This window comes from Tenrec ecaudatus, chromosome 12 (genome assembly GCF_050624435.1).
Source record: "Tenrec ecaudatus isolate mTenEca1 chromosome 12, mTenEca1.hap1, whole genome shotgun sequence".
Taxonomy (NCBI): Eukaryota; Metazoa; Chordata; class Mammalia; order Afrosoricida; family Tenrecidae; genus Tenrec; species Tenrec ecaudatus.
This window is the reverse complement of record NC_134541.1, coordinates 33,637,035-33,663,642: the sequence shown is the minus strand read 5'-3', so window position 1 is coordinate 33,663,642 and position 26,608 is coordinate 33,637,035. Positions and strand designations below refer to the sequence as shown.

The window sequence follows — 26,608 nt, the reverse complement described above, 5'->3', positions numbered from 1 at the left end:
ACAGGTTCTGGTATTTCTAGGGGTTGCTGGATATTGCCACCTGTGGACCCCCAACTTTGCTAAAATAGCTAGACCCCTTGATGAAGCAACAAAGGAAAATGAGCCCATCCAGGGGGCTAACAAGGAGCTGTGTTCCTGCAATCAGCTGAAGGAAAGCCTTGTAGCTGCACCTGCTCTGGCCTTGCCAGACATATGTAGGCCTTTTCAGTCATTTGTGCATGCGAACTGTGGTGTGGCAAAAGGGGTATTCACTCAGCACTTGGGTCCATGGAAAAGACTGTTGCACATCTGTCTAAACAACTAGATGTCATAGCCCTGGGATGACCAGCATGCTTGCGGTCACAGCGGTACTGGTCAAGGAGGCTGACAAGCTCACACTGGGGCAGGACCTTCTCATAACTGCACCTCATCCAGTTGAGACACTGTTGTGAGATGCTAGTCATCTATAGATGTCAAATAGCCATTTGACTTTGTACCAGAGTCTACTCCTGGACCACCCAGACTTATTTTTTCCACCCAGCAGAAATTAAGCCCCTCTACTTTGCTTCCAGATGATGACTTGAGCAATAGCCCACTCCAGCAGTGTGAGAACATTTTAGAATGAACCCAGAGCCTCAGAGCAAACCTGCTTCATGAGCCCACACATGCCAATCCAACCCTCTCCACAGAGGGTAGCAGCCGCGTCATCAATGGAACCAGAAAGGCTGGAGTCGTAGTCATCACGGATAAGGAAATCATCTGGGCTCAGGCCCTCCCAGTATGGTCCGCTCAACCGGCCAGCTTAATAGCCTTAACAAGGAAAGAGGGCGAACATAACCACTGACAGCTAATATGTGTTTGTGATCCTTCAGGTGCACTATACTAAGAGAGAGGGCTCTAATGGGTGGAGGAAAGACTATGAAGAACAGCCAAGAAATACTTCAACTCATTGAAGCTGTGTGGCTCCCTAAGAAAGTGGCTGTTAGGCATTGCCCTGGGCACCCAAAGGGAGAAACCCTCAGTGCCATTGGAAATAGACTGGCAGATAAAACAGCCAGAGAAGTGACCCTAAGTCCAGTCCCACCAGTGCCTACCTTTCCAGTAATGACTTTTCCTACCCCTCAGCTACTGGACACTCCGGTTTATACTTTATACAAAAGAAGAGGAAGTAAAGAATCGCCTCCTGGTGATGGATGCTACTGGACGGGTGACTGTTGGTACCCCAGGGACTTGGGCAGACCCTTGAGCAAAACCTCCATTCAGTTATACATCAAGGAGAGACAGCGATGAAGGCTCTTTTACGCCCTCGGTTTTTCATCCCTAATCTAACCAAATCGTCTCAAAATGTTGCTTCCTAGTGGAGAGTTTGTGCTCAAGTGAACGCAGAGAGGAAAAAGATTTTTCTTTGGTCTCCGGGAAAGAGAAGAAAGGTGGGAGGTTGATTTCACTGAGGTAAGTCCTCTGGCTCAGGGGACTAGGGGTGGGAAACAAAACTGGGAAGACTGTGTACTCGGACAAACTCTCACCATTCATATAGTAAGGAGTCTGGGAGGCTGCGGCTCCCAGGGAGTGAGACCTTCACGTTTGGGGATTGGAGATGCATCCCACTCACGTTCTTCTATGTAATGGTTATCCCCCATTGTGTACCCCCATAATAATGCTAATTTTAAAGTGCTGTTTGAAAACACATGGTCACTTCCTATACACTCGAAGGTCAACTGCTTGAAGGGTATCTGCTTGGAGGTTGTCTGCCATCAAAAGCTATCAGATCTTGGTTGTCCCACCCTAAGGAGGGCTCACTCCCTTCTAGTAAGAATCAGAGTTTGTTCTTCTGGAGAAGCGCTCGAAGACACCTAAGGTCAAGCCAGTTCAGAGACAACAAAGGTTAGGCTGCCATCTTAACTCTAGAATCTGTCAGTCTTGTTACTTATGTCTCTTCCTGTCATATGCATGCCTTTTTCTAGCTTGTCCCCCTCATGTTGCTTGTATCCTTCTAGTACAACCCCTTCCTATTATGTATGTGCTTGTTGGGGCTTGTGTGCCTGAGATGAAATAAGCTCGTGGGGAAGATTATTCTGGTTCCGATCTCTGTTGGAAGAGGTTAGCCCTTGCATGCCTACTTCCATGTTTCTTTAATTTACCCCTCAATTACACAACCATACCCTTAGGACCCATCCCATCTGGATGTGGGGCTAGATCCCACAATAGGTTTTTATTGGTTTCTGTAGACACTTTCTGAGGATGGATTTGATACCTGTAGAGAGACTGCCCTAGTGGTTACAAAAAAAGTTGTTGCATGAAATTATCCCTAGGTAAGGACTGCCACCAGCTATTAGATCAGATAATGGTCCTAGCTTTGTGGTTCAGATTTCCCAGGGGATGACCCAAGCCCTAGGAATAAAATGGAAATTTCATTGTTCTTAGAGACCTCAGAGCTCCAGTCACATTGAAACAAATGAATAGGACTTTAATGACGACCTTAATAAAGCTTATCTTAGTTACTGGGAAAAGTGGCCTGACCTGTTGCCATTACTCTTTTGCAGGCCAGATGCACCCAGTACCAGGAAAGTTCCACTCCCTATGAAATAATATTTGGGAGATCTCCGCCTCTTTTACCCCGGGTACAGGACCAAACCTGGCAAAAATCCAGAATTATTCACTTATAAAGTCTTTGCAGTCTCTCCAACAGGTCCAGCAAGCCATTCAGACCCCCCACTGTGAGCATTCCTGCCTTCCTCTCCGTGTTCACAACTTTTGCCTGGGACAACGCATAGTATGAAGTAAAAGTAACTAAAAGAAAGAATTAGAGTTAGGAAAATTTCGCTGGAATCCCCAATGGGATGGGGAATTTTTAGCTCCATATTTCCCTGGCTCCTCCCTTTGGCAGGACCCCTATTAGCTATCCTAGCTATAGGCATCCTGGGCCCGTGGGTCTTTCGAACCTTGGAACAAATCATAGAAGGTGCCCCAGTCCAAAAATCAGCAGCAAAAGTTTGGCCACGCAGTCATACATTACCAGAGTACATACAGGATTGGGACGATCAGGGGAGTCCTAAAAGGTACCCCGTCACTTCTTTCCTTTTAAAAACAGCCCCCCTCCCTAAATCAATGACTTGATTCCCTTTAAGAAAAACGGAGTATTGAAATGCCCCCGTGCTTAATAATTAACCAGCTGAACTTAGCTTCTGTAATTATTGCTTACGCTCGATTGAATGTGACTTCTCCGGTCAGTGGCCAGTTTTGAAATTAGCAATGGCTAGGAACACCTCACCCTGACCACTGCAAACTTTGGAAATTCTCCCGCACCGTGCCACCTTGAGTGAGTGAATGTGTCGGTGACTGATCATCCCCCCCCTGCTTATGGTCTTATGCATTATAAAGCGGAGAGGTATGCTGGGCTCAAGACAGGGAGACTTAAGCGCTTGCTGACTCCGGGTGCCGGCTTTGAAGAAAGCTTCTCCATCTGATGTATTCGGCGCGGCTTCGACCGCCTCAGAAACCAGGCAGAACAGTCTGCGTGTATACCCTGTTGAAGGCGTACGAAAGCGGTCTCTAGAGAACATGTTAGGAGCTCTGGTGGCACGGTGGGTTAAGCGTTGGGTGGCCAATCAAAGGCTGGAGTTTCCACCCCCGCCCGCCAGGCGTTTTGGAGACGTCTAGCTCGGTACAGATTTACAGTCTTAGCAATCCTAGTTTTGCTCTGAGTTGGAATCAACTCTGCTTTAGTGATGTTGGCTTTCGTATAAAATGTGTTTGACTTTGGGGTCCTTTTCTCGCCAAAGCCAAGCGTAGGTGAACCGCACCTGACGTCAGGGAACTCAGCTGGGATCCGACAGTCAAAGCAGCGTCGGCAGCCATCTTTCCGGCCGGCGCGCGGGGCGGCCGCACGTCACCGGAAGCGCCTCTGACGTCATCAGGCGCGCGCCGACGGTCGTGTGCGTAAGCTGTAGCGCGGGCTGCTCTTGCGCGTATTCCCTCAGGTGTAGACAGGCCGGTGGAGAGCTCACTTGGGGACCACGACCAGTCTGGTCAAAGGCATTTGAAGGAAAGCGACAGGCTCCTGTGCAGTTATTTTAACCGCTTGCCTCAGAAGGCGCGCCTGAGCCGACCAATGGGAGCTGCCGGCGAGGGGATTCTGGGGACTGTAGTTCCCGAGTCGGTCCGCGGCTGGTTACCGACGGAGCCCGGAGGCGCTTAGTGGTTGTCATTGCGCGGTGCGGAGGGCCGGCCGGGCAGCTCGGCTGGGGCGTGGCGGGGTGCGGCTGCACTGTGGGTTCGGTGACCAAGTTCCAGGTATTTCGTCTTGAAGGTGGCGCCACTCTAGACGCACTTGGGGCCGAGGATATTGGCAACGACGAAACCTTGCATCTGTGAGTCGCTTGGCGCTTCGCGGACCGTCAGTCTCCGGTTGGAGCTGGTGAGAGAGGGATGTGGAGGTTCGAATTTGATTCATCGATCCGAGTCGGGCAATTCCAGAGTCCAGAGGGACCCGGGGTCATCTGAGCTGTGGGTATGAGCTCAGCCCAAAACAAAAGACTCACTTCCATCTGGTCGATTTCTAATCGTCTGTAGGGTCTCCGAGGTTGTGAATCTCTGCGGGCGCAGAGGAGCGGCAGGTGGGCTCCAGTCCACGACTTTCGGTAGCAGCCTACCCGACCGCACCGTCCGAGTTTGTTAGCCCCTCTGTTGGTGAGGATGTGGATCGGGCAGTAAAACCCTGGCCTTATTGGTGTGCAGGACTTAGTCTGTCCAGTTTGACAACATCCGCGTCAAGGTGGGAGGGAATCCAGGACTTTTGGTTCATGTCAACTTTCTCGGCCTTTGGAAGGCGCTATAGACAAACCAGGTGGTAGTTGAGGGGTGGGGATAGTGCATTGAAGGTGTGCCTTGGTCGGTTGCAGGGACGGGGTGGGCGGTGTGTGTGTGCGCGCGTCACTGGAGATGAAATTGACATTGGCATAATAAACTTAAGGGCTTTTTGGTGGTGAACAGCACGGCAGAGCCTGTATCTAGGTAGTGTTTTTCTGAATGGTTGTCACCACTCAGGAGAGGTTCTGCCTGTATGGGATCTGCTGTCCCAGTGTTCGTGGGGTGGCAGTGACCTCTGTTTTGTGACTTAGACTAGTAGTTTAGTTGTCGTGTAGGAAGCCATTTGGCTACTTCTGCTTTGGGGGTTAGGGCTCAGCTGGTCACCTCTGGTTTAGGGCAGGGGTAGCTGGGCAGCCACCTCGGTTGGACTGTTCCTCAACTCTCCAGATCACTTCAAACATCTCTAGTCTAGTCTAGGTGTAAGAATTTTTTTCTTTATTTTTTAAAATTAAGGACAGATTTTAAATCTAGTAGACTAGTACAGTGAAGCCCATGGAAGTCCACCAGAATCAGCATTTAACTCATGGGCAATCCTGTTTCATCTACATCTCTCAACTCTAGGTGAGGATATGAGGTCGTTCCTTAACATTCCTCACAATACTAAGTAATGGCCCAGTTGTGGAAAGAGAAAATATGAAAAGCTAGCAAAACAGCTCACCTATTAAAAAAATCAGGATATTTTCATGTGTTTAAATAATATGTTTGATACATTAAAAATGAAAAGTGTATTATTTTGTGCCAAAAGCACAGATTTCTGATGTAAACTTTTCCATTAATTCTACACACAAGATACTAGAGTGGATTCGGGTTAACCAACGCAGTTTTATGAACGAGCACCCCAGTAACCCAAGTAACAGGCTTAACGACAAGATACTAAGAAACAAGAATTTTTTGTTAGGCTGTGTAATAAGTGCCCCAGTGATGGTCCTGTTCCTGATTCTGGAGCTCTACCTGTACCTGTGATATATTAATCTGCCTCCAATCATGAATGTGGGAGTTTCCTTGGTTCCAAGATTTATTTGACTGGTGTTCTGATTGTGAATCCTAGATCACCATTTTGGTCTCACACTAGATTTAATGAATGTTCTTTAACAATATTTGAGATTGGGTTTGCTTTTGCACCTTAAAACACATCACAAGCTAAGAACACATCCTAATCACACACCCCCCTTCAAATGTAAATGTTCACTTGGCATTCTATGGATATGTATAATTTCCTTGTTCAAAAAAACCCTCAGTGCCATCAAATTAATTCTGACTTTGAGTGACCTTTTAGGACAGAGTAGAATGGATGCTGTCGTTTTTCTCCGTGGGAGTAGAAAGTTACGTCTTTCTCCCTTGGAACTGCTGGTGGTTTTGCACTGCTGATTTTATGATTAGAAGCCCAACATGTGACCCCTACACCACCAGAACTTGATGTTTGGGAACTGGACCAGAGCATCTCATCCTTCCCAGTTCCTTTTCTGCTTGTTGTTAGGTGCTGTTCTGACTCATAGACACCCTTATGTACAACAAAGAAACACTGCCTGGTCCTGGGCCATCCTCACAATTGTTTAGAAATTTGAACCGATTGTTGTAGCCACTGTGTCTATCCATCTGGTTGAAGGTCTTCTTTTTTGACGCCCCTCTACTTTACCAAGGATGATGTACTTGTCTGAATACTCCTAGGAAGAGGGGCCACTTACCTTCCTCATCTCCATGTCTTCATTGGCACAGAAACCGCACCAGGCAGGGAGTTAATCAGCAACAGGTGTACTTTGAGAATTGTCACACCTCAGAGAGGTCAGTTGCTATTGACATTATTAAGTGGCACCCAACTAGTAGTCAACTCCAGGCACTTAAATACTGTGTCTTAAGAAAGATACAACTTCTTTGTGCCTCAATTTAAGACGTAAATCATGGGACCGTTGGGAAGTGAACTTATACAATGTCTGGAGTTGCTTCTTCTACGTAGTGCATTAGAGCCTAAATTCTGAGCACCCTGGTTTGCACAAGCCTATAGATGGCAGTGACAGTGCACAATCCATTTGCAGGGTCCGCTTGAATCCTTTCTCATCATTAATCAGGGATAATCTTGTAAAGTACCTTGGAAAGTAGATTACCTCTACCCAGCTGCAGCCAGTCCAGGGAGAGGCATTCTCTCTCTTAGGGGCTTGCCTGCTTATGTCTGATGGAGGTCACGATACTGGGGACAATCCAGGGGGTTACATAGTCATGAGTCATGCCCTTGATTGCCTTGGTCAGAGGGCCCTGGACCAATCTTGTAAGCCCTTCTAACAGTGTATGTGTCCCTGCTTCTGTAGCCCCAACTGTAACTATTTTTTGATTTGTCCCCAATCATAAATTTGTGACAGTTCCCTTTGTTCCAGGTCCTATTTATCTAGCTTCTCAATTGTGAATCCTCTCCTGTCACTCTGGCCTCGTCCTTATGCCTCCCTCATCCACATGATGTGTCTGTGCCTTTGTGTCACCTTTGTCTATTTTAAGACAATAAATGTTTTCCTTAAATTACCATATATACTTGTATGTAAGCCGAATATTTCAGCACAAACGTGCTGAAAAATGGGTTTGGCTTATACACGGGTCAGTGTTATGAATGGATGTTATCTGGTCAAGCCCGACTAACAAAAGGAGGAAATCTCATGAAGCCTGACATAGAGTTAATAGCAAAGTGGGTTTGAGATGCATGGGAAGGCATTCTAGAAGACATGGTGCGACGTGCCTTCCAGAAATGTATTAATAATGCTATGGATGGCAGTGAAGACTGCTTTGTATGAAAATGACAGCAGTGATGGTGATGATGGCGATCTCAGTGAGGACAGCGTCTATGATGACCTCACACCAGCTGAAGCTCTACATTGGGATATGGATGATGATGATGAATCCAGTTTTGAAGGATTTTAACTCTTTACATTTTAGCTTGGTTGCTGATTGAGCTTAGGGAATGGTACTCTTAAGGTATCATTGTTGATACCTTATTGCTTTTGTTGAACCTATTTTCCACTTACTGTGCTGGTTTACTAATGTTAAATAACTTGTCCTTTTTATGTTTTGTATTAAAAATAAATATTTAAATACATTACCCCACTGATGTCTCAATTTTTAGTAATTTTATTTTCATTTGTTTTGATTATTGAAACTCACCAATAGCTTCTGCATTTTCCACCTTAGGCTTATACTCGAGTCAATCAGGTTTTCTGGTTTCCCAGGTCATAATTAGGTACCTCGGCTTATACTTGGTTTGGCGTATATACGGTATATTTGAGATTGCAGGGGGTGGTGGTAGTGTCTCTCTTTTTTTTTAATTAATAAATATTTTTATTGGGGATCATACAACTCTTATCACAACCCATACATACATCAATTGAGCAAAGCACCCTTATACATTTGTTGCCCTCGTCATTCTTTTTTTTTTTTTTTTTACATTTTGTTAGGGACTCACACAACTCTTATCACAATCTATACATATACATACATCAATTGTATAAAGCACATCCATACATTCCCCTCCCCAATCATTCTCAAAGCATTCGCTCTCCACTTAAGCCCTTTGCATCAGGTCCTCTTTTTTTTTTCCCCTCCTCACTCCCCCCTCCCAATATGCCCTTGGTAATTTATACATCGTTATTTTGTCATATCTTGCCCTATCCAGAGTCTCCCTCCCCCCCCTTCTCTGCCGTCCCTCTCCCAGTGAGGAGGTCACACGTGGACCCCTGTAATCAGTTCCCCCTTTCCAACCCACTCGCCTCCGCTCTCCCAGCATCGCCCCTCACACCCCTGGTCCTGAAGGTATCATCCACCCTGGATTCCCTGTGCCTCCAGCCCCCATATGCACCAGTGTACAACCTCTGCCCTATCCAGCCCTGCAAGGTAGAATTCGGATCATGGTAGTTGGGGGGAGGAAGCATCCAGGACCCGGGGGAAAGCTGTGTTCTTCATCGGTACTACCTCGCACCCTCATTGACCCATCTCCTCTCCTGAACCCCTCTGTGAGAGGATCTCCATTGGCTGACACTTGGTCCTTGGGTCTCCACTCTGCACTTCCCCCTTCATTCAATATGGTATATATATATATATATATATATGTATATATATATATATACACACACACACACACATATAGACACACACACATATATATACATATACACACATATATCTTTTTTTTTGCATGATACCTTTATACCTGGTCCCTTTGGCACCTCGTGATTGCACTGGCCGGTGTGCTTCTTCCATGTGGGCTTTTTTGTTTCTGAGGTAGATGGCCGCTTGTTCACCTTCAAGCCTTTAAGACCCCAGACACTATCTCTTTTGATAGCCGGGCACCATCAGCTTTCTTCACCACATTTACTTATGCACTCATTTGTCTTCAGCGATCCTATCACGGAGGTGTGCAGTCAATGATATGATTTTTTTGTTCTTTGATGCCTGATAACTGATCCCTTCGGGACCACTCAATCACACAGGCTGGTGTGTTCTTCCATGTGGACTTTGTTGCTTCTGAGCTAGATGGCCGCTTGTTTATCTTCAAGCCTTTAAGACCCCAGTCACTATCTCTTTTGATAGCCAGGCACCATCAGCTTTCTTCACCCCATTTACTTGTTTACCCACTTTGGCTCCAGCCGTTGTGTCGGGGGTAGTGTCTGTTTTGTATCCTAAAACAAGTGGTGTAGTTGGAAAACAGGAATCCAAAGCTCTCTTTGCTAGTGGACTTTCTGGAGGGCCTAGGAAACATAGTGCCATAAAAATCATCCCGCTCTGCATTTCCATGGACCCTCAGAGATTCTACACTTGTGGAATTTCAAACCTGTGCCTTGGGGCTTCCAGAAACTCTTATTAAGTCTCATGAAGTCTTGCTGTGTGTTTTCTCTGCTGTGACTTGTTAGTTCATCCTCTCGGTCCTGCTGGCCTTTAATGCCCAGGTTTTCTGTGACTCAGAAGCTTCTGGAAATTGGCATTCTGCTTCAGCTCTTGGCTGAGGTAATTCCTAATTTTGTAGGGAGTGTGTGGGGAGGGTACTGGGGTCATGTTGTTTTGTTCTTGTTGAGGTTAGGGTGCAAGAATATGTAAAAATATTTTTTAAAAACCCACCAAACCAGTTTATCTACTTTGTTTAGCCTGCACTGATCCAGGTATGCACATGACTCTGGTTGACTCTAGTAAAATCTAAGTAGACATGCCTGGTGGCACAGTGAGTCCAGCCCTGGGCTGCGACCCATAGATGGCAGTTTGAGCAACAGTGGCTGCTTGCCAGAGGTCAGCCAGTCAACTCCATTGCCTGTTGCTGCCCCAGGAGCCCGGCCGTGCAGTTTCTGCTCTGCCCTATGAGGTTGAGATGAGTCAGGATGGACTCAGTAATTAGGTGTTTCGTCATATTTTACATTGTCCAACGTCTCCCTTCTCCCACTTTTCTGTTGTCCATCCTCCAGAGAGGAGGTTATATGTAGATCCTTGTAATTGGTTCCACTGCTCTAGATTCTTATCCCTCAAACCTTAATAGTGGTCTCAGTGGCTTAAAATAAAGGTTGGGGGGGGGGGTGGTGGAAATAAAACAAATGGATTTGAAGTCTTTAGTGATAAATGAGCTTATCTCAAACCTCCCACCCCCCCCCACACACACAAAAAACAAAACAAAAACCACAGCAATGTTTGAAGAACTCATTAATGATAAATTTATCTGATATAATAAAACTTTACTCTTCTGACTGAAAGTTTAGGTTTTTTAGGGGGTATTAATATTAAAAAGTATTAACAAAGAATTGATTTTTTCCCTGTTAGGGATTGTGTATGTGTGTTACTAGTTTGAAAATCCGATTCACTCTCTGAGTGTACAGCTTATAGGGGAAAGGATAAATTGTATTTACCAAACTACACGGTCTTTTTAAAAAGGCCAGTGCTCCCACATTTGTCAAAACGTTGCTGTGTTAGTTTGGGTTGACTAGGGAAACAAATCCAGAGATACACTCCTATGTGTGTAAGAGAGAGTTTTTTTTTATCTAAGAGTAATTGTATATTAAGAAAACATCCTAGCCCTGCCCAGATCATAGTCCATAAGTCCGATATTAGCCAATATGTCTGATACTAGTCTATAAATTCCTCTTTTGACTCACACAGCATGTGCAATGATGCCGAATGCAGGAAGATCACAGGCCAGTGGGTGGAAAGTCTTGTGGATCCAGTGTGGTGGAAGCATCTCCAGAGCTCAGGCTGCCATCAGCGTGGTTCCATGTGGCTTGTCATCAGGAATGTGAAGCAGAGAGAGTGTGTGCCCTGCCTCCAGGGAGGAAGACAGGAGGAGTTCCCTGAATTCTCAGGAGAAGGCCATGCCCACACAGTGGCCTCATTGGCTATGACCTGATTGACAGGCCAGACTCCACCCCATGGCTCACGTTGACAGGAAATTATGTAACTGCCACAATTACTGACAAGTCACAGCTTCCTGGGAAGTCATGCAATCTGAGCGTACTTTTTATAGTTAGTCCAGATGTGCGCCATGTTTGCTTGGTTCTTCATCCCAACATTGCTGGGATTTTAATTTTTCCACTACAGCCGCAGGTTGGACGCAGGTGGAACCTGAGCTTTCTGACTGGACTGACTCATGTCTTAGAAGAACTTTCTTATGTGCAAAGTTAAAAATAGTCACAGCTGAAAGAAAAGGCAACTTGAAGGAGAGGGTAGGCTGGCTCCTTCCCCCCCCCAAACCGCCATTTTCCCCTTGGTCTAATAGACCAAGAACTGCAGCCCCAGGACAAGCTGTTAGGCAGTGAGGGGGCTCTTAAGGGTGGGAGCTCTTCAGCCAAACTCCTGGGGTATCCTAGTGGGCGACTATGCTTGCCTGGGTGGGGCTGGTCCCCCTGTAACCCTTAGGGCAGACTGTATTCTGATGTAAACACTTGGTTTTGTGAACCCAAAGCTGCCCACACTCTTTGGTTATATTTTTCACATGGACTGCAATTGTTGTCTCAGAGACGTGGTGGTGTGTCTGTATTTAGCACTGTTTGTTGGTGTGTTGTGGGTGCAGTGGGTCTAATAGAGGATCCGAGTGTGGGTGCAGTTCTTTGTATGCTTCTCCAACAGTGCACTTGAGAGGGCCTTGGGTTGTGTTGGCTGTCCTCAGGTTGATCAGATAGCACAGGAAAGGGGGCGTCCCTTGGGGGTGGGGCTTTAGGAGGTGTGGGTGTGGCTGAGAAGTGTGGGCATAGTTGCTTTCTGGTCTGAGCAAGTGGAGTCATTTTTCATATTGTCCAGATGAAGCACTGCTTGTGAAGGTTGACAGCGACCACAATGTGTCAGGCCAACTGATAGTTTACCCTCCCTGTTCATTTCCTTGCCTCAACTGTTCTTCATTTGCTTCTCCTAGTTAGTCTTCAATTGCTTCTCTATCTTTTTCTTTGAAGCACAGAGTTTCGGGATCATCATCCATATCGTTTTCACTTTTAGTTTTTGTTATAGAGGGTCTTGGTAGTGTGTCAACCTAGTTGACCATCTTGCTGGAAGTCAGAAAAACTATAATGTGATGTGATTGAAGTGACATGTCTAGTTTGGACAGAAGAGGGAATGAGCAGCTATGTCTTCAGTGTTGGGGCCTGAATCAGGAGAACTTCTTAAGGGAACTTAGCCTCCCTTAAAGGGGTGCTAGGCAGCAGTAAGGAGATACTTGGTTAGGCAAACAACTAAGCCCTAGACTACTAGCTGACATTTGACATATCCAGGGGCACCTTGCAAGATAGGCCTGCCAATCAGCTTCCAAAAGGTCAGAACCCTGACAAGTCTGTGGAGCAGTTCTGCTCGGCACAGACTGTCACCATGGCTAGAAGTGATTGACCCAAGGATCGTTAACACTAGCAACCGGGGAGCAATCGGACTGGAGTCGTGTGAGCTGAGATCCTGTCCAAGGTATCTTGAGGGCCTTCTAGAGTTGGCATAGCTTCTGACATCGTCATCTGAATACACAAGGGGAGGACTTTGACAAATAGAGTGCTTTCTAGACAGGCTTTGGCTGTTTTTTTTGGGTAGCAGGAACTTGCCTGGGGCATGGAGCTTGAATCTGAGGTGTGTGGCAAGACAGTTTTGCCAGGGAAGGGGTGCCAGGTCAAAGGCTGGAAGGTGTGTAAGGTAGACGTGAATAGAGCTAGAGGCTCTGTCTGGGCTGAGACTCTGTGAGAGGGCCCCTGCTGGAGAGGCCCACACAGGACGCAGCAGTGTCACACTGCTTCTCCATCCCACAGAACCTGGGTGCATGGACACAAAGGGGTCTTTCTTCATTGAGGTGTGAAGAAGCCAGCCCAGACAACAGAACATCCTCTCCAGGTGAAATAACCTCCAAATGACTCTGGCTTAGTTTCAGGGCCAGCACTGGACTGACACGGGGACTGTTACGCTGCCTGACACTTCTGCCCAAGGAGAGCAGGATCGGAAGAAGATGTCTTTAGATAACACGGAAGATGTGGAGAGAATGACGAAATGGACTGGAAGACATAAGGCAAAAGGTGAGCGCCGTGGAGAGTGGAGAGGTGAAGAGAGGGACCAGCGCTCCAGGTTCAAGCGAGCCTGCTTTGGTGGCCACAGCTGGAGAAGATGCCATCTTTCCTCTGTCCCTGGCTCAGAAGCGCGACCCTGGGAGCGTTGTGGGAGGCAAGGTTTCTCAGAGCGCCTCTTTCTTCCCTTAGGTTTGTCTTTTACGGAGACTGACTGGCCCCAAGAAGAGAAAAGGAAGCTCCCAACACTGGTGAGTGGGACTTAGCCTATTTTTCTGACATTCTGGCTCATTTTCTAGGGAATAGTTATGAATTCTCTGTTTTGGGAAGGTATTTCAGGCCTTTATGTCAGATGCTATGTTAAGGCAATTTAAAATTATTTTTTTTCACTTCTGCATTTTAATTTTTCCTTGTTGGAAAAGATACCGGTTGAGAGATGAAATTTTTTCTAAGGAGTTTGTTTATTTATTTAATGTTGTTGAAAATATATGCAGCAAAACATACACAGATGCACGTTTCCACACGTACAGCCGAGTGACCCGGATAGCAGCCTTCGCGTGGGCAGCCATTTGCGCCCTCCTTTTGGGATGCACAACTGCTCAGGTAGTGCTTTGAGTTGCTGTTGTCCCTCCAGCTCATACAGAAAACACAAAAATGAAAACAAAGTCATCGAGTCGGTTCACCTGGGAAGAACTTCCCCTGTGGGTTTCTGAGAAAAATATGTAGCTTTATATTCAATGCTTTCATGAATCTGATAAATGCAGTCAGTTAAAAAACATGTACTGGGAGGGGGGGAAAACGAGGAACTGATGCCAAGGGCTCAAGTAGAAAGCAAATGTTTTGAGAATGATGAGAGCAATAAATGTACAAATGTGCTTGACACAGTGGATGGATATATGGATTGTGATAAGAGTTGAACAAGCTCTCAATAAAATGATTTTTAAAAATTTACTAAAGGAATTTTGTCAGAAATAGCCACCCGCTGTCCCATTTGTCTTGCACTCCAGAACCGAGCATTTTAAAATCTTTCTGCCCTTTCTTCTGTTGTTTACCACCCTATTTTTATTGATTGATTAATAGTTTTGTGGGCATATACTTCACATTTCATGCAATTTTTATTTATATCATTTTATTAGGGGATCATACAACTCTGATCACAATCCATACATACATCAGTTGTGTAAAGCACATTTGTACATTCATTGCCCTCATCATTCTCAAAATATTTGCTCTCCACTTAAGCCCCTAGCATCAGGTCCTCGTTTTTTCCCCTCCCTCCCCGCTCCCCCTTCCCTCATGAACCCTTGATAATTTATAAATCATTATTTTGTCATATCTTGTCCTGTCCGACATCTCCCTTCACCCACTTTTCTGTTGTCGGTCCCTCAGGGAGGAGGTCACATGTAGATCCTTATAATCAGTTCCCCCTTTCCAACCCACCCTCCCTGTACCCTCTCAGTATCACCACTCACACCACTGATCCTGAAGGGATCATCCACCCTGGATTTCCTGTGTTTCCAATTCCTATCTATACCAGTGTACATCCTCTAATCTAGTCAGACTTGCAAGGTAGAATTGGGTCATGATAGTTGGGGGGTGGGGGGAGGGGGGCAGAGGAAGCATTTAGGAACTAGAGGAAAGTTGTCTTTTTCGTCGTTGCTACATCACACCCTGAATGGCTCGTCTCCTCCTCGAGCTTTAAGGGGATCTCCAGTTGCCTACAAATGGGCTTTGGGTCTCCACTCCGCACTCCCCCCCTCATTCACTATGGTAAGATTTTTTGTTCTGATGATTCCTGATACCTGATCCCTTTTACACCTCGTGATGGCACAGGCTGGTGTGCTTCTTCCTTGTGGACTTTGTTGCTTCTGAGCTAGATGGCCACTTGTTTACCTTCAAGCCTGTAAGACCCCAGGCGCTGTATCTTTTGATAGCCGACCACCATCAGCTTTCTTCGCCACATTTGCTTATGTACCCATTTGTCTTCAGCGATAATATCATGGAGATGAGCACACAATGGTATGTTTTTTTTGTTCTTTGATGCTTGTTAACTCATCCCTTTGGCACCTCGTGATCACATAGGCTGGTGTGCTTCTTCCATGTGGGCTTTGTTGCTTCTCAGCTAGATGGCCACTTGTTTACTTTCAAGTCTTTAAGACCCCAGATGCTATATCTTTTGATAGCTGGGCACCATCAGTTTTCTTCACCACGTTTTCTTATGCACCCATTTGTCTTCAGCGGTTGTGTCGGGAAGGTGAGCATCATAGAATGCCAATTTAATAGAAGAAAGTGTTCTTGCATTGAGGGGAGTACATGAGTGGAGGCCCAATGTCCTTCTGCTACCTTAATACTAAACCTATAAATATATGCACATAGAAATATTTCCCCATCATCATATATAAATATATTTTCATATGTACATGTCTTTATCGAGACCTCTATAAATGCCCTTTGCCTCCCAGCTCTTTCCTCTATTTCCTTTGACTTTCCTCCTATCCCACTATCATGCTCAGTCCCACCAGGGTTTCAGCAATTTCTCTTTGTTACCTTACCCTTGATCATGCTCTGCCAGGCCTCCCACACCCTCTTCACCACCGATTTCATACAATTTAATTGTTCAATCATATTAAAAAGACTTGTGCAAGCATCACTACAATTAATTTCAGAGCATTTTTTTCTTGTGCTCATTGTTGCTAGCTCCCCTTTCCCACCCTCTCCTCCCTGTCACACCCCGAGGCAGTTATCACTCCAGTGCCATCATCTCATTTGTGATGTAAAGTCTATGCCTGTCGTTATAATCCCATTTGGGAGGGAGTTCTCGCTTATGCTAATGAACAGGATGACAGTGAGATATAGTCTGAGTTTCCTTCTTACTCTCCTGAAAACCAGACTCACTGCCATCGAGTAGATGCCTGCTCATAGCGACCCCATAGGACAGGGGAGCACGGCCCCTGTGAGTTTCTGCGGCGATGACTCACTACAGGAATGGAAAGCCCAGCCTCTTTCCCGAGGAGTGGTTGATAATTTCAAACTGCCTATCTTGAGAATCTCAGTCCAACTTGTAACCTCTATGTCATGCATGAAAAGGGCCCCCTTTTCCTGATACCCAAGATTAATATTAAGACTCAGGTGAACAAGCGGCCATCTAGCTCAGAAGCAAAAAAGCCCACATGGAAGAAGCACACCAGCCAGTGCGATCACGAGGTGCCAAGGGACCAGGTATAAGGCATCATGCAAAAAAAACCGATATAAGTGTGTGTGTATATATGTGTATATGTATATATATACCATATTAAATGAAGGGGGAAGTGCAGAGTGGAGACCCAAGGCCCAAGTGTCGGCCAATGGAGATCCCCTCATAGAGGGGTTTAGGAGAGGAGATGGGTTAATTAGGGTGCGAGGTAGTACCGATGAAGAACACAGCTTTCCCCCAGATCCTGGATGCTTCCTCCCCCCAACTACCATGATCCGAATTCTACCTTGCAGGACTGGATAGGGCAGAGGCTGTACACTGGTACATATGAGGGCTGGAGGTACAGGGAATCCAGGGTGGATGATACCTTCAGGACCAAGGGTGTGAGGGGCGATGCTGGGAGAGTGGAGGGTGAGTGGGTTGGAAGGCGGGAACTGATTACAAGGATCCATATGTGACCTCTTCCCTGGGAGAGGGACAGCAGAGAAGGGGGGAAGGGAGACTCCGGATAGGGCAAGATATGACAAAATAACGAGGTATAAATTACCAAGGGCACATGAGGGAGGGGGGAAAGGGGAGGGAAGGGAAAAAAAAAAGAGGACCTGATGCAAGGGGCTTAAGTGGAGAGCAAATGCTTTGAGAATGATTGGGGCAGGGAATGTATGGATGTGCTTTATACAATTGATGTATGTATATGTATGAACTGTGATAAGAATTGTATGAGCCCCTAATAAATTGTTAAAATTTTAAAAAAAAGATTAAAAAACAAAAAAAGAAAATGATTAGGGCAAAGAATGTACAGATGTGTTTTATACAATTGATGTATGTATATGTATGGATTGTGATAAGAGTTATATGAGCCCCTAATAAAATGTTTTTTAATAATAAAAAAAAGACTCAAAGGATATTTTAAAAAATAAACTGAGCTTGTTAAAGTTTTAAAATGTACTTTTAAACTTCACTACACAGCCACATGCATACTGTCTTATGGTATCTTCTTGTGTATGGTTTTCCATGTAAACTTTTTAATATTGAGCTGTTTAATAGACAAAGGAGAGATTGTAGTAAAAACTGATTTTTAGGTACTATCATGTAATGCCAGTAGTCGTCTACAAGGGCCCGTCTTGAGCATCCCTCCTCCCACCATGCGGTTGATTCTGGCTCATAGTAACTGTAGGACAGAGTAGAAGTGTTCTATAGTGTTCCTGAGGCTGTAGTCTTTAAGGAAGCAGAGTGCTTCCTTTGCTGCATTTATGATGGCAGGTTCATTGTAGCAAATGAAGGCTATAAATCAAGAGATGGATACAGCAAGGTCTGGGAGAGTCCCTGGTGTGGTGCTTCAGTGGACTTCTTTAATCGTCCTGAGAGATTGGATGGATCCCTTCTTCCCTTCAGATTAACTGGATTTTGAAAGAAGTGATGTGATTCATTCCTGATCTCGATGCACATATATATGAGGATGCTTCAAAAAATTTGTGAAAAAATTCTGTTGTCTTTTACCTCCATTTTTCCAGAGACTTTTTAACGCACCCTCATATTATTGTGTAGTGACCTGTGAACTGAAGAGCTATTTGAAAAATCTGACCTTATCATAGTTAATTTGCCACAAGAAAAGAAACGAAAACCAAAACTCACCGCCATCAAGTTAGTGCTGACTCATAACAAGCCCCTGTGGGTTTCGGACACTGGAACTCTTTATGGGAGTAGAAAGCCCAGTCTTTCTCTCTGGAGGAGCGGCTAGTGGGAAGCGTGCGATCCCAGACTAATGTGTACCCACTGCACCACCAGGGCTCCTAGAAATTTGAACCATTTTGCGGGACTGCAGCTATTTAGTTAAACTGTGGCAATTGAAATCTGTGCATATTGGAACTGTGCAAAATGAGAAACTCTTGAGTTTGAAGTGACTTGTTTATAAAATCAAGTGGAATTTACTAAATTTAAATTTACTTCATCACAGGTTTGTTTGTTTTTGAATTGTTTACACTTACCTGGCATGGGTGAGTCCACGGTAACACATATGGTTTCCCAGGGCCAGGCTTAGGCATTCCATTTAGGATGTGGGGAAGGTGACTGTCAGTTTGTTGTAGTGTTGCGGCTTCTAATGTTGCTGTAATGCTGGAAGATGCCACAAGTATTTCATATACCATCAGAGCCACCTTCTTGAGAGACCGGCCACTGAAAACTGAATGAACAGCAGAGAAACACTGTCTGGTACAGTGCTGGAAGATGACCTTCAATTCTGGAAGACACTCACAGTCTGTCTGGGAAGAGCTGCCTCCTCAAAGCAGAGTCGCCCCTGATGAAGTGGATGGGGATAAAGCTTTTGGGATTTTCAGTTTTTTGGTGAGGCATGACTCAAATTGTGAAGTTACAGCAGAGTCAATAGATAACGTCACAATAAAAGGAAAAAAGATTGAAGTTGTCAAGAATTTAAATTCTGGTGCAAATCATTATCTCTACAGATCTATCTAGATAAGATAGACTGGATGAATAGTCTGGAGGAGAAAACAATGGGACCAATGGTTCTGGGGGACATGGGAGAGGTGGATGATGGGGTAAGGAGGTGGTGCTGACTAACCCAGGGACAGGGGAGCAACAAGTGAACTAAAATCAATGGCAAGGAGGGTGTGAAAGACCTGGTAGGGATTCAGCAAGGGCAAGGTAACCGAGAGAAATTACTGAAACCCGAATGAAGGCTAAGCATGATAGTGGGACAAGAGGAAAGTAAAAGGAAATAGAGGAAAGAACTAGGTGACAAAGGGTATTTATAGGGGTTTAAAGTTCATTCCAACCTCTCCTTTGAATCGTCACCAGCTTTATGCCTAGCACAACCCCCCTCCCCAACTCTAATGTCTTTTATTCTTTTCTTGCCCATCCTATACGCTCCTGTTTATTTTAAGTCCTCCATCTTGAATTCTCAAAATCACTTTCTTGAATACTGCTTTCAAATTGAATCATAGATAATTTCTCCTGTGAAGTCATAGGTGTTTGCGGTCCAGCATGTGCTTTGTACACAACTCGTGTGGCTCACAGATTTTCTCACACATCCAGGTACAGAGTCATGCCCAGGAAAAGCTTACACGGAGAGCTGTGTTCTCTGCAAAGGAATAAATAAGCTTCATTATCCTTGACTTTGGGGTTACCCTTAAACTTCAGGGATTAGGAAAATTTCTGGTGATGTGCTGAGCACTGATTGATTCCTTATTCTAGGAGCCAGTGACTTTCGAGGACGTCACGGTGGTCTTCACGGAGGCTGAATGGAAGAGTTTGAACTCTGAGCAGAAGAGCCTCTACAGAGAAGTGATGCTGGAGGTGTACAGGGATCTGCTCTCCTTGGGTGAGGATGTGCTCTTCTTTCTCTCCTTTACATAATAATTCAGTAGGCATATATTACTGACCACCAACGAAGTACCAAAGGCGCCCTCCTGGTGCACATGTGAAGAATCACTTGGCTGCTGACGGAAAGATCACCATTCACCCCTCAGGAGGAAGACATGGCAGCCTGCCTCTGTGATGGTTTACGGGCTCTGTCAGAGTCAATTCTGTGACAAGGAGTAATTTCGGATCTCTATGTACCAGCAGTTCTGAGGAGAAAGACTGGACTTACTACTCCCATAAACAGTTACAGCCTTAGAAACTCATAGAGGTCCCTATGAGTCAGCAATGACTCGATGGCAGTGAGATTTTTTTTTTTCATGTACTAAAGGTTTCTGGGTGTTTTAAAGAGTTTGTGTTTCTTTATTAACCTAAAGATGGATGCATTGAACCCATCCCATGGCACTACAGAAGAAAGGCCTGTTAAACTGCTAACTTAATGATTCCAGCCTGTAGGACCCTATGTTAGGCCGGGCTGACTGGAGAGACAAATCTAGAGACACTCTTAGATGTATAGGAGAGAACTTATACCAGTCCAACTCAAGTCCGTAAGTTCAATAATAGTCCACAAGTCCCTCCTCAGACTCACGCAGTCACATGCAAAGATGTAAGATGCAGGACTGCCACAGGTTGCTGGGTGCCAAGTCCACCTAATGGCAGTGGTAACATTGCAGGGATCTGGCAGCCCCCAGCGTGGCCAGCAAGCAGAAAGGTGAAGGTAGAGAAAGAGAGAGAGGCTGGCCTCCAAAGAGCTACATATCTTGGTTGTGCCTTCAAGTGAGCTCATCAGGCGGTGACCTGACTGACAGGCTAAACTCCACCCCTACACTTTTATATGTCATCAAGTTGACTTGAAATTATGTAACTACAAACCTTATGGACAAAATTTAATTATTTTTTAACAGTCTCACCAGTATATAATTCATAATATTTCACTAGTTCGATCACATTCATAAGAACTGTACAAGCATCATCGCAGTCAATTCCAGGACATGTCCTCTTCCTTGTGCTCGTTATTGTTAGCTCTCCATTCTTACCCACTTTCTCTGCCCTGTGCCTTGAAACTGTGAATCCTGGTGCTGTCTCCATAGATTTACCTAGCCTGAGTTTCATGTACAGAAAAACATACAAAATCAAAACAAATAACAAAGAAATGGCCCAATGACAATGACAATGAAACAGAGTAAAACCTCAATTGTAAACAAAGCATAAGGAGAGGAAGAGAGAGTGGAGCACATCCTGGCCCACCAAGCCCTGAGGACCGTATTGCCGCTCAGAGCAGCCAAAGCACAGAGAGGACCATGGGCTGGCCCCACTACGAGACACAATGTCCCTCACCTGCCCCATAGCCCTATAGGGGACAACACTGGAGACACACTGTGGGGATTTCACCTGGTCTGACCCCACCACACTGAGGTGAAACCCTAAGGACGTGCAACAGAACAGCAAGGGGAACAGAGCAACGAAGTCCTCAGGGAATACCAAAAATAGACTTTGGGGCCAGGGCCATCAGACTCAACTGGAAAACACTCCTAAAGGTCAACAAAAACACCTTGAACTATTTACAGGCTTTTCTTTTTGTTGCTGTTTTGTTCTCTTGTTGCTTTGTTTTGCTCTGCTTTGTTTTTTCTGTATATTATTATCTCTGCAGGTCTATCTAAAGAAGATATGGGTGATAAACAATCTGGAGGAGAAAATCATGGGACTGAGGGTTCCATGGGGCCATGAGAGAGGGGGAGGTGGGGTAAAGGAAGTGGGTGTTAACAACCCCAGGGACAAGGGAACAACAAGTGATCCAAAATTGGTGGCAAGGAGGGTGTAGGAGGCCTGGTAGGGCTTGAGCAAGGGCAATGTAACCTAGAGAACTTACTGAACCCCAAATGAAGGCTGAGCATGATGGTGGGACAAGAGGAAAGTACAAGGAAATAGAGGAAAGAGCTAGGAGGCAAAGGGCATTTATAGAGGTCTAAATACAGGCATGTACATATGTAAATTATTTTTATATGACGATGGGGAAATAGCTCTATGTGCATATATTTATAGGTTGTAGATGGACATTGGGCCTCAATGTACTGAAGTACTCCCTCAATGCAAGAACATTGTGTTCTATTAAACTGGCATTCCACGATGCTCACCTTCCCAACCCAACCGCTGGAGACAAAGTGGGTGCATAAGCAAATGTGGTGAAGAAAGCTGATGATGCCTGGCTATCAAAAGATATAGCATCTGGGGTCCTAAAGGCTTGAAGATAAACAAGCGGCCATCTAGCTGAGAAGCAACAAAGCTCACATGGAAGAAGCACACCAACCTGTATGATCACGAGGTGTCAATGGGATCGGGTATCAGGCATCAAAGAACAAAAAAATGATATAATTGTGAATGACGGGGAGTGTGGAGTGGGGACCCAAAGCGCACCCCTCCTACAGAAGGGTCGAGGGGAGGAGATGAGCTGTCGGTGCAGTATAGCACTGATGAAACTTACAACTTTCCTCTAGTTCTTTAATGCTTCCTCCCCTCCACTATCATGATCTGAATTCTACCTTACAAGTCCGGCTAGACCAGAGGGTATACACTGGTGCAGATAAGAGCTGGAAACACAGGGAATCCAGGACAGAAAAATCCCTCAGGACCAATAATGAGAGTAGCGATACCAGGAGGGTAAGGAGAAGGTGGAGGAGATAGGGGGAACTGATCACAAGGATCTACATATAACCCCCTCCATGGGGAGTGGACAACAGAAAAGTGGGTGAAGGGAGACAGTGGACAGTGTTAGACATGGAAAACTAATAATTTATAAACTATCAAGGGTTTGTGGGGGAGGGAAGGGGGAAAATGAGCTGATACCAAGGGCTCAAGTAAAATAAAATGTATATTTTTTTGTTTTAATCGTTTCATTAGGGGCTCATACAACTCTTATCACAATCCTTACATACATCAATTGTGTAAAGCACATCTCTACATTCATTGCCCTCATCATTCTCAAAGCATTTGCTCTCCACTTAAGCCCTCGGCATCAGGTTCTCATTTTTTTCCACTCCCTCCTTATTCCCCCCTCCCTCATGAGCCCTTGATAATTTATAAATTATTATTTTGTCATATCTCGCCCTGTCCAACGTCTCCCTCCACCCACTTTTCTGTTGTCTGTCCCCCAGGGAGGAGGTCACATAGAGATCCTTGTTCCCTCTTTCCAATCCAACCCACTCTCCCTCTACTCTCCCAGTATCGTCACTCACACCACTGGTCCTGAATGTCATCCGCCCTGGATTCCCTTTGTTTCCAGTTCCTGTCTGTACCAGTGTACATCCTTTGGTCTATCCAGACTTGCAAGGTAGAATTCGGATCATAATAGTGGCAGGGGGGAGGGGGGAAGCATTTAGGTACTAGAGGAAAGTTGTGTATTTTTCATCGGCGCTACATCGCACCTTGACTGGCTTGTCTCCTCCACTAGACCCCTCTGCAAGGGGATCTCCAGTGGCTGACAAATGGGCTTTGGGTCTCCACTCTGCACCCCCCCCCCCATTCACTATGGTAAGATTTTTTTGTTCTGATGATGCCTTATACCTGATCCCTTCCACACCTCGTGATTGCATAGGCTGGTGTGCTTCTTCCACGTGGGCTTTGTTGCTTCTGAGCTAGATGGCCACTTGTTTACCTTTAAGCCTTTAAAACCTCAGACGCTATCTCTTTTGATAGCCGGGCACCATCAGCTTTCTTCGCCACATTTGCTTATGCACCCGTTTGTCCTCAGTGATTATATCGTGAAGGTGTGCACCCAATGATATAAAGAAAATGTTTTGAGAATGATGGTGGCAACAAATGTACAAATGTGCTTGACGCAATGGATGGAAGTATTGATTGTGATGAATTGTATGAGCCCTCCAATAAAATGATTAAAAAAAAGAAAAGAAACCAAAGCTGAAAATATTAAAAACTGAAGTAATTATGTATCAGATAAGAGGTAGATAAATGTAAGGTGTCACGTTTAACCTAACTGTAACTGCAGTAATCTGCTAGAGTAACCCACTCTATAGCTACTCTCTCTCTCTCTCCAGCAGATCCAAAGCCAGAAATCGACCCCTGTGCCTCCCTCCTGCTGGCTCTCTCCTGTCAGCAGTTCCTCAGCCAGCGGGAGCTTCAGCTCTTCCCAGGCTTCTGTGCAGAACATCACCTCCATCCAGGGAGCTCCAGCCCAGGGCCTCAGAAGCAGTCAGAGCAGCAGGAGCCTCCTCAGAGCTGCAGGAGTGAGAACACCGAAGGTCGGGACAGAGAAGACGTCTCCACATACTTGTGGGAGAGGACAGGGATGAGAGAAATTTCAAGGAGATTCTCTATCCCTCCCCAGAGACAGCCAGCAAGTCCCAGAGAAGGCAGCACAGTGGTCGGAGTAGGGCCCAAGTCTGCCCCGAGGATGAGCTCTGTGGAAACAGACATGGGGTTGAAGGACTTAGAGACCTCAAGATTTGGAGCAGTCTCCTCTGGAGAGGATGGACCAGACTGTGGCCTGGAATCAGAGCCCTTCACAAACCAGAGGCCCCCTTTTCTGGAGAAACCCTATGTCTGTAGTGAGTGTGGGCGAGGCTTTAAGCGTAGGTCAGATATCGTCAGGCACTACAGGACACATACAGGAGAGAAACCTTACATGTGCCTGGAGTGTGGGCGATACTTTAATGTCAAGTCAAATCTCATCAAACACCAGAAGACCCACTTAAATGAGAAGCCTTATGTTTGCAGTGAGTGTGGCCGGAACTTTAGCCAGAAGTCCTGCCTCTATGTGCACCAGAGGTTACACTCCGGGGAGAAGCCGTATGTGTGCAACGAGTGTGGGCGAAGCTTTACTCAGAAGTCAGGCCTCTATGGGCACCAGAGGACACACTCAGGGGAGAAGCCGTATGTGTGCCAGGAGTGTGGGCGAGGCTTCACCAAGAAATCAACACTCCGTGTGCACCAGATGGCACACTCAGGTTTGGAGCAGATACATGTGTGCAAGGAGTGTGGGCAAGGCTTTACCAAGAAGTCAGCCCTCTATGTCCATCGGCTGGATCACGCAGGGGAGAAGCCACATGTATGTAAGGAGTGTGGGCGAGGGTTTCACCATAAGTCCATCCTCATCAGACACCAGAGGTCACACTCAGGGGAGAAACCTTACGTGTGCCTGGAGTGCGGGAAAGGCTTCACTCAGAAGTTAGGCCTCCGCAAACACGAGCGGACACACTCCGGGGAGAAGCCGTTTGTGTGCCTGGAATGTGGGCGAGGTTTTATCGATAAGTCATCCTGCATCAGACACCAGCGGACACACTCAGGAGAGAGACCGTACGTGTGCCTGGAGTGCGGGCGAGGCTTTACCCGCAAGTTAGGCCTCTTCATGCACCAGAAGACACACTCAGGGGAGAAACCTCATGTGTGTCTGGAGTGTGGGCGAGGCTTTGGAAACATGAGAGGCCTCCGCAAACATGAGAGGACACACTCAGAGGAGAAACCACATGTGTGCCTAGAGTGTGGGCGAGGCTTTATCGATAAGTCATCCTTTAATAGGCACCAGAGGACACACTCTGGAGAGAAACCTTATGTGTGCCTGGAGTGTGGGCGAGGCTTTATCGATAAGTCATCCTTTAATAGGCACCAGAGGACACACTCTGGAGAGAAACCTTATGTGTGCCTGGAGTGTGGGCGAGGCTTTGGCTCCAAGTCAAATGTCCTGAAACACCAGAGGACACACTTGAGGGACAAGCCATATGTGGGCAAGGCTGTCGTGACAAGTTACCCATCACCAGACCCCAGAGGACCTGCTCAGGATCAAAGCTTTCCATGCGCCTGGAGTATGGATGAGGCTGTTCCCCAGAGGGAGTGAGGTCACGTCTGCAGCCAGGGACACGCTTAGGGGACAAGCAAGTGTGTGTAAGGAGCGTGGGCGAGGCTTTCTGGAGGCAGGCTTCCTTGTGCACAAAGGACACACTACAGAGAGAAACCCGACTTGGGCCTGGAGTGTGGATGAGGCTTCACCCAGAAGTCAGTACTGTCAGTCTTATGCACCAGAGGAAGCATTCAGGGGGAGGGGCCACATGTGTGCCTGGCATGTGGATGACTAAAAACACTTGAAGACACGACACACGGGAAGCCTTATGTTTGCAGTGAGTGTGGCCTACGTGTTAGCCAACATCACACCTTTTTATGCAGCAGCGGGGCGCATTCAGGGGACATGTCTTTTTGCAGCGTGGGCAAGGCTTTAATCGGAAGTCAGATTTTCTGAGACCTGAGGGGATACACTCAGGGGGCAGACCTTCGGTGTGCCTGGCGTGTAGGCAAGACATTAGCCAGAAATCAGACTTCTGGGGAGAAGCCATGTGTGTATAAGCGTTGTCAGTGAGGCCTTACCTGGAAACATGTCCTCCTTATGTACCAAGGACTTGAGAGAATTCTTATGTTTGCATTGAGGATGTAAAGCTACAGCCACAAGTCAACTCTCACCTGACACCAGGAAACGTATTTAGATGAGGTGTCAGCCAGAAGTCAGGTCTTCCCCACCAGAGGAGAAACCCCTCAGGGGAGAAGCCACGTGTGTAAGGAGTGTGGGCAGGGCTTTTAGCTGCAAGTCAAAGCTTACCAACATCAGAAGACACTCTCAGGTGAAAATTCTTCTCTTTGTAGTGAGCGTGGCCATTGCTTTAGCTGTAACGCACACTGCCTCACCCACCAGAGGACCCGGAAGAGAAGCGCT

The 26,608-nt window shown here is 46.1% G+C and overlaps 1 protein-coding gene across 4 annotated transcripts; it reads left to right on the top strand.

The window, feature by feature from the left end:
• The first annotated feature begins 3,915 nt into the window (after window positions 1-3,915).
• On the top strand, window positions 3,916-26,056 carry LOC142462212 (uncharacterized). 4 transcript variants are annotated; one of them, XM_075563891.1, is made up of 5 exons: window positions 3,916-4,349; window positions 13,190-13,337; window positions 13,518-13,576; window positions 19,729-19,855; window positions 23,946-26,056. In XM_075563891.1, exons 2-5 carry the CDS (start codon window positions 13,271-13,273, stop codon window positions 25,739-25,741), a joined length of 2,049 nt encoding a protein of 682 aa, XP_075420006.1. In that variant the 5' UTR covers window positions 3,916-4,349; window positions 13,190-13,270; the 3' UTR covers window positions 25,742-26,056. The 4 variants fall into 4 exon arrangements, with proteins under 4 accessions (XP_075420006.1, XP_075420007.1, XP_075420008.1 ...); XM_075563892.1 differs by having other exon boundaries at window positions 3,916-4,396; window positions 13,196-13,337; XM_075563893.1 differs by having other exon boundaries at window positions 3,916-4,396; window positions 23,949-26,056.
• Window positions 26,057-26,608: the final 552 nt, after the last annotated feature.

Excerpts from the sequence above, each read along its gene's own strand:
- LOC142462212 (XM_075563891.1), top strand. The coding sequence starts at position 13,271 with ATGTCTTTAGATAACACGGAAGATGTGGAGAGAATGACGAAATGGACT. Across the intron at positions 13,577-19,728 it reads AAAGGAAGCTCCCAACACTG|GAGCCAGTGACTTTCGAGGA; the intron begins GTGAGTGGGACT and ends TCCTTATTCTAG. Across the intron at positions 19,856-23,945 it reads CAGGGATCTGCTCTCCTTGG|CAGATCCAAAGCCAGAAATC; the intron begins GTGAGGATGTGC and ends CTCTCTCTCCAG.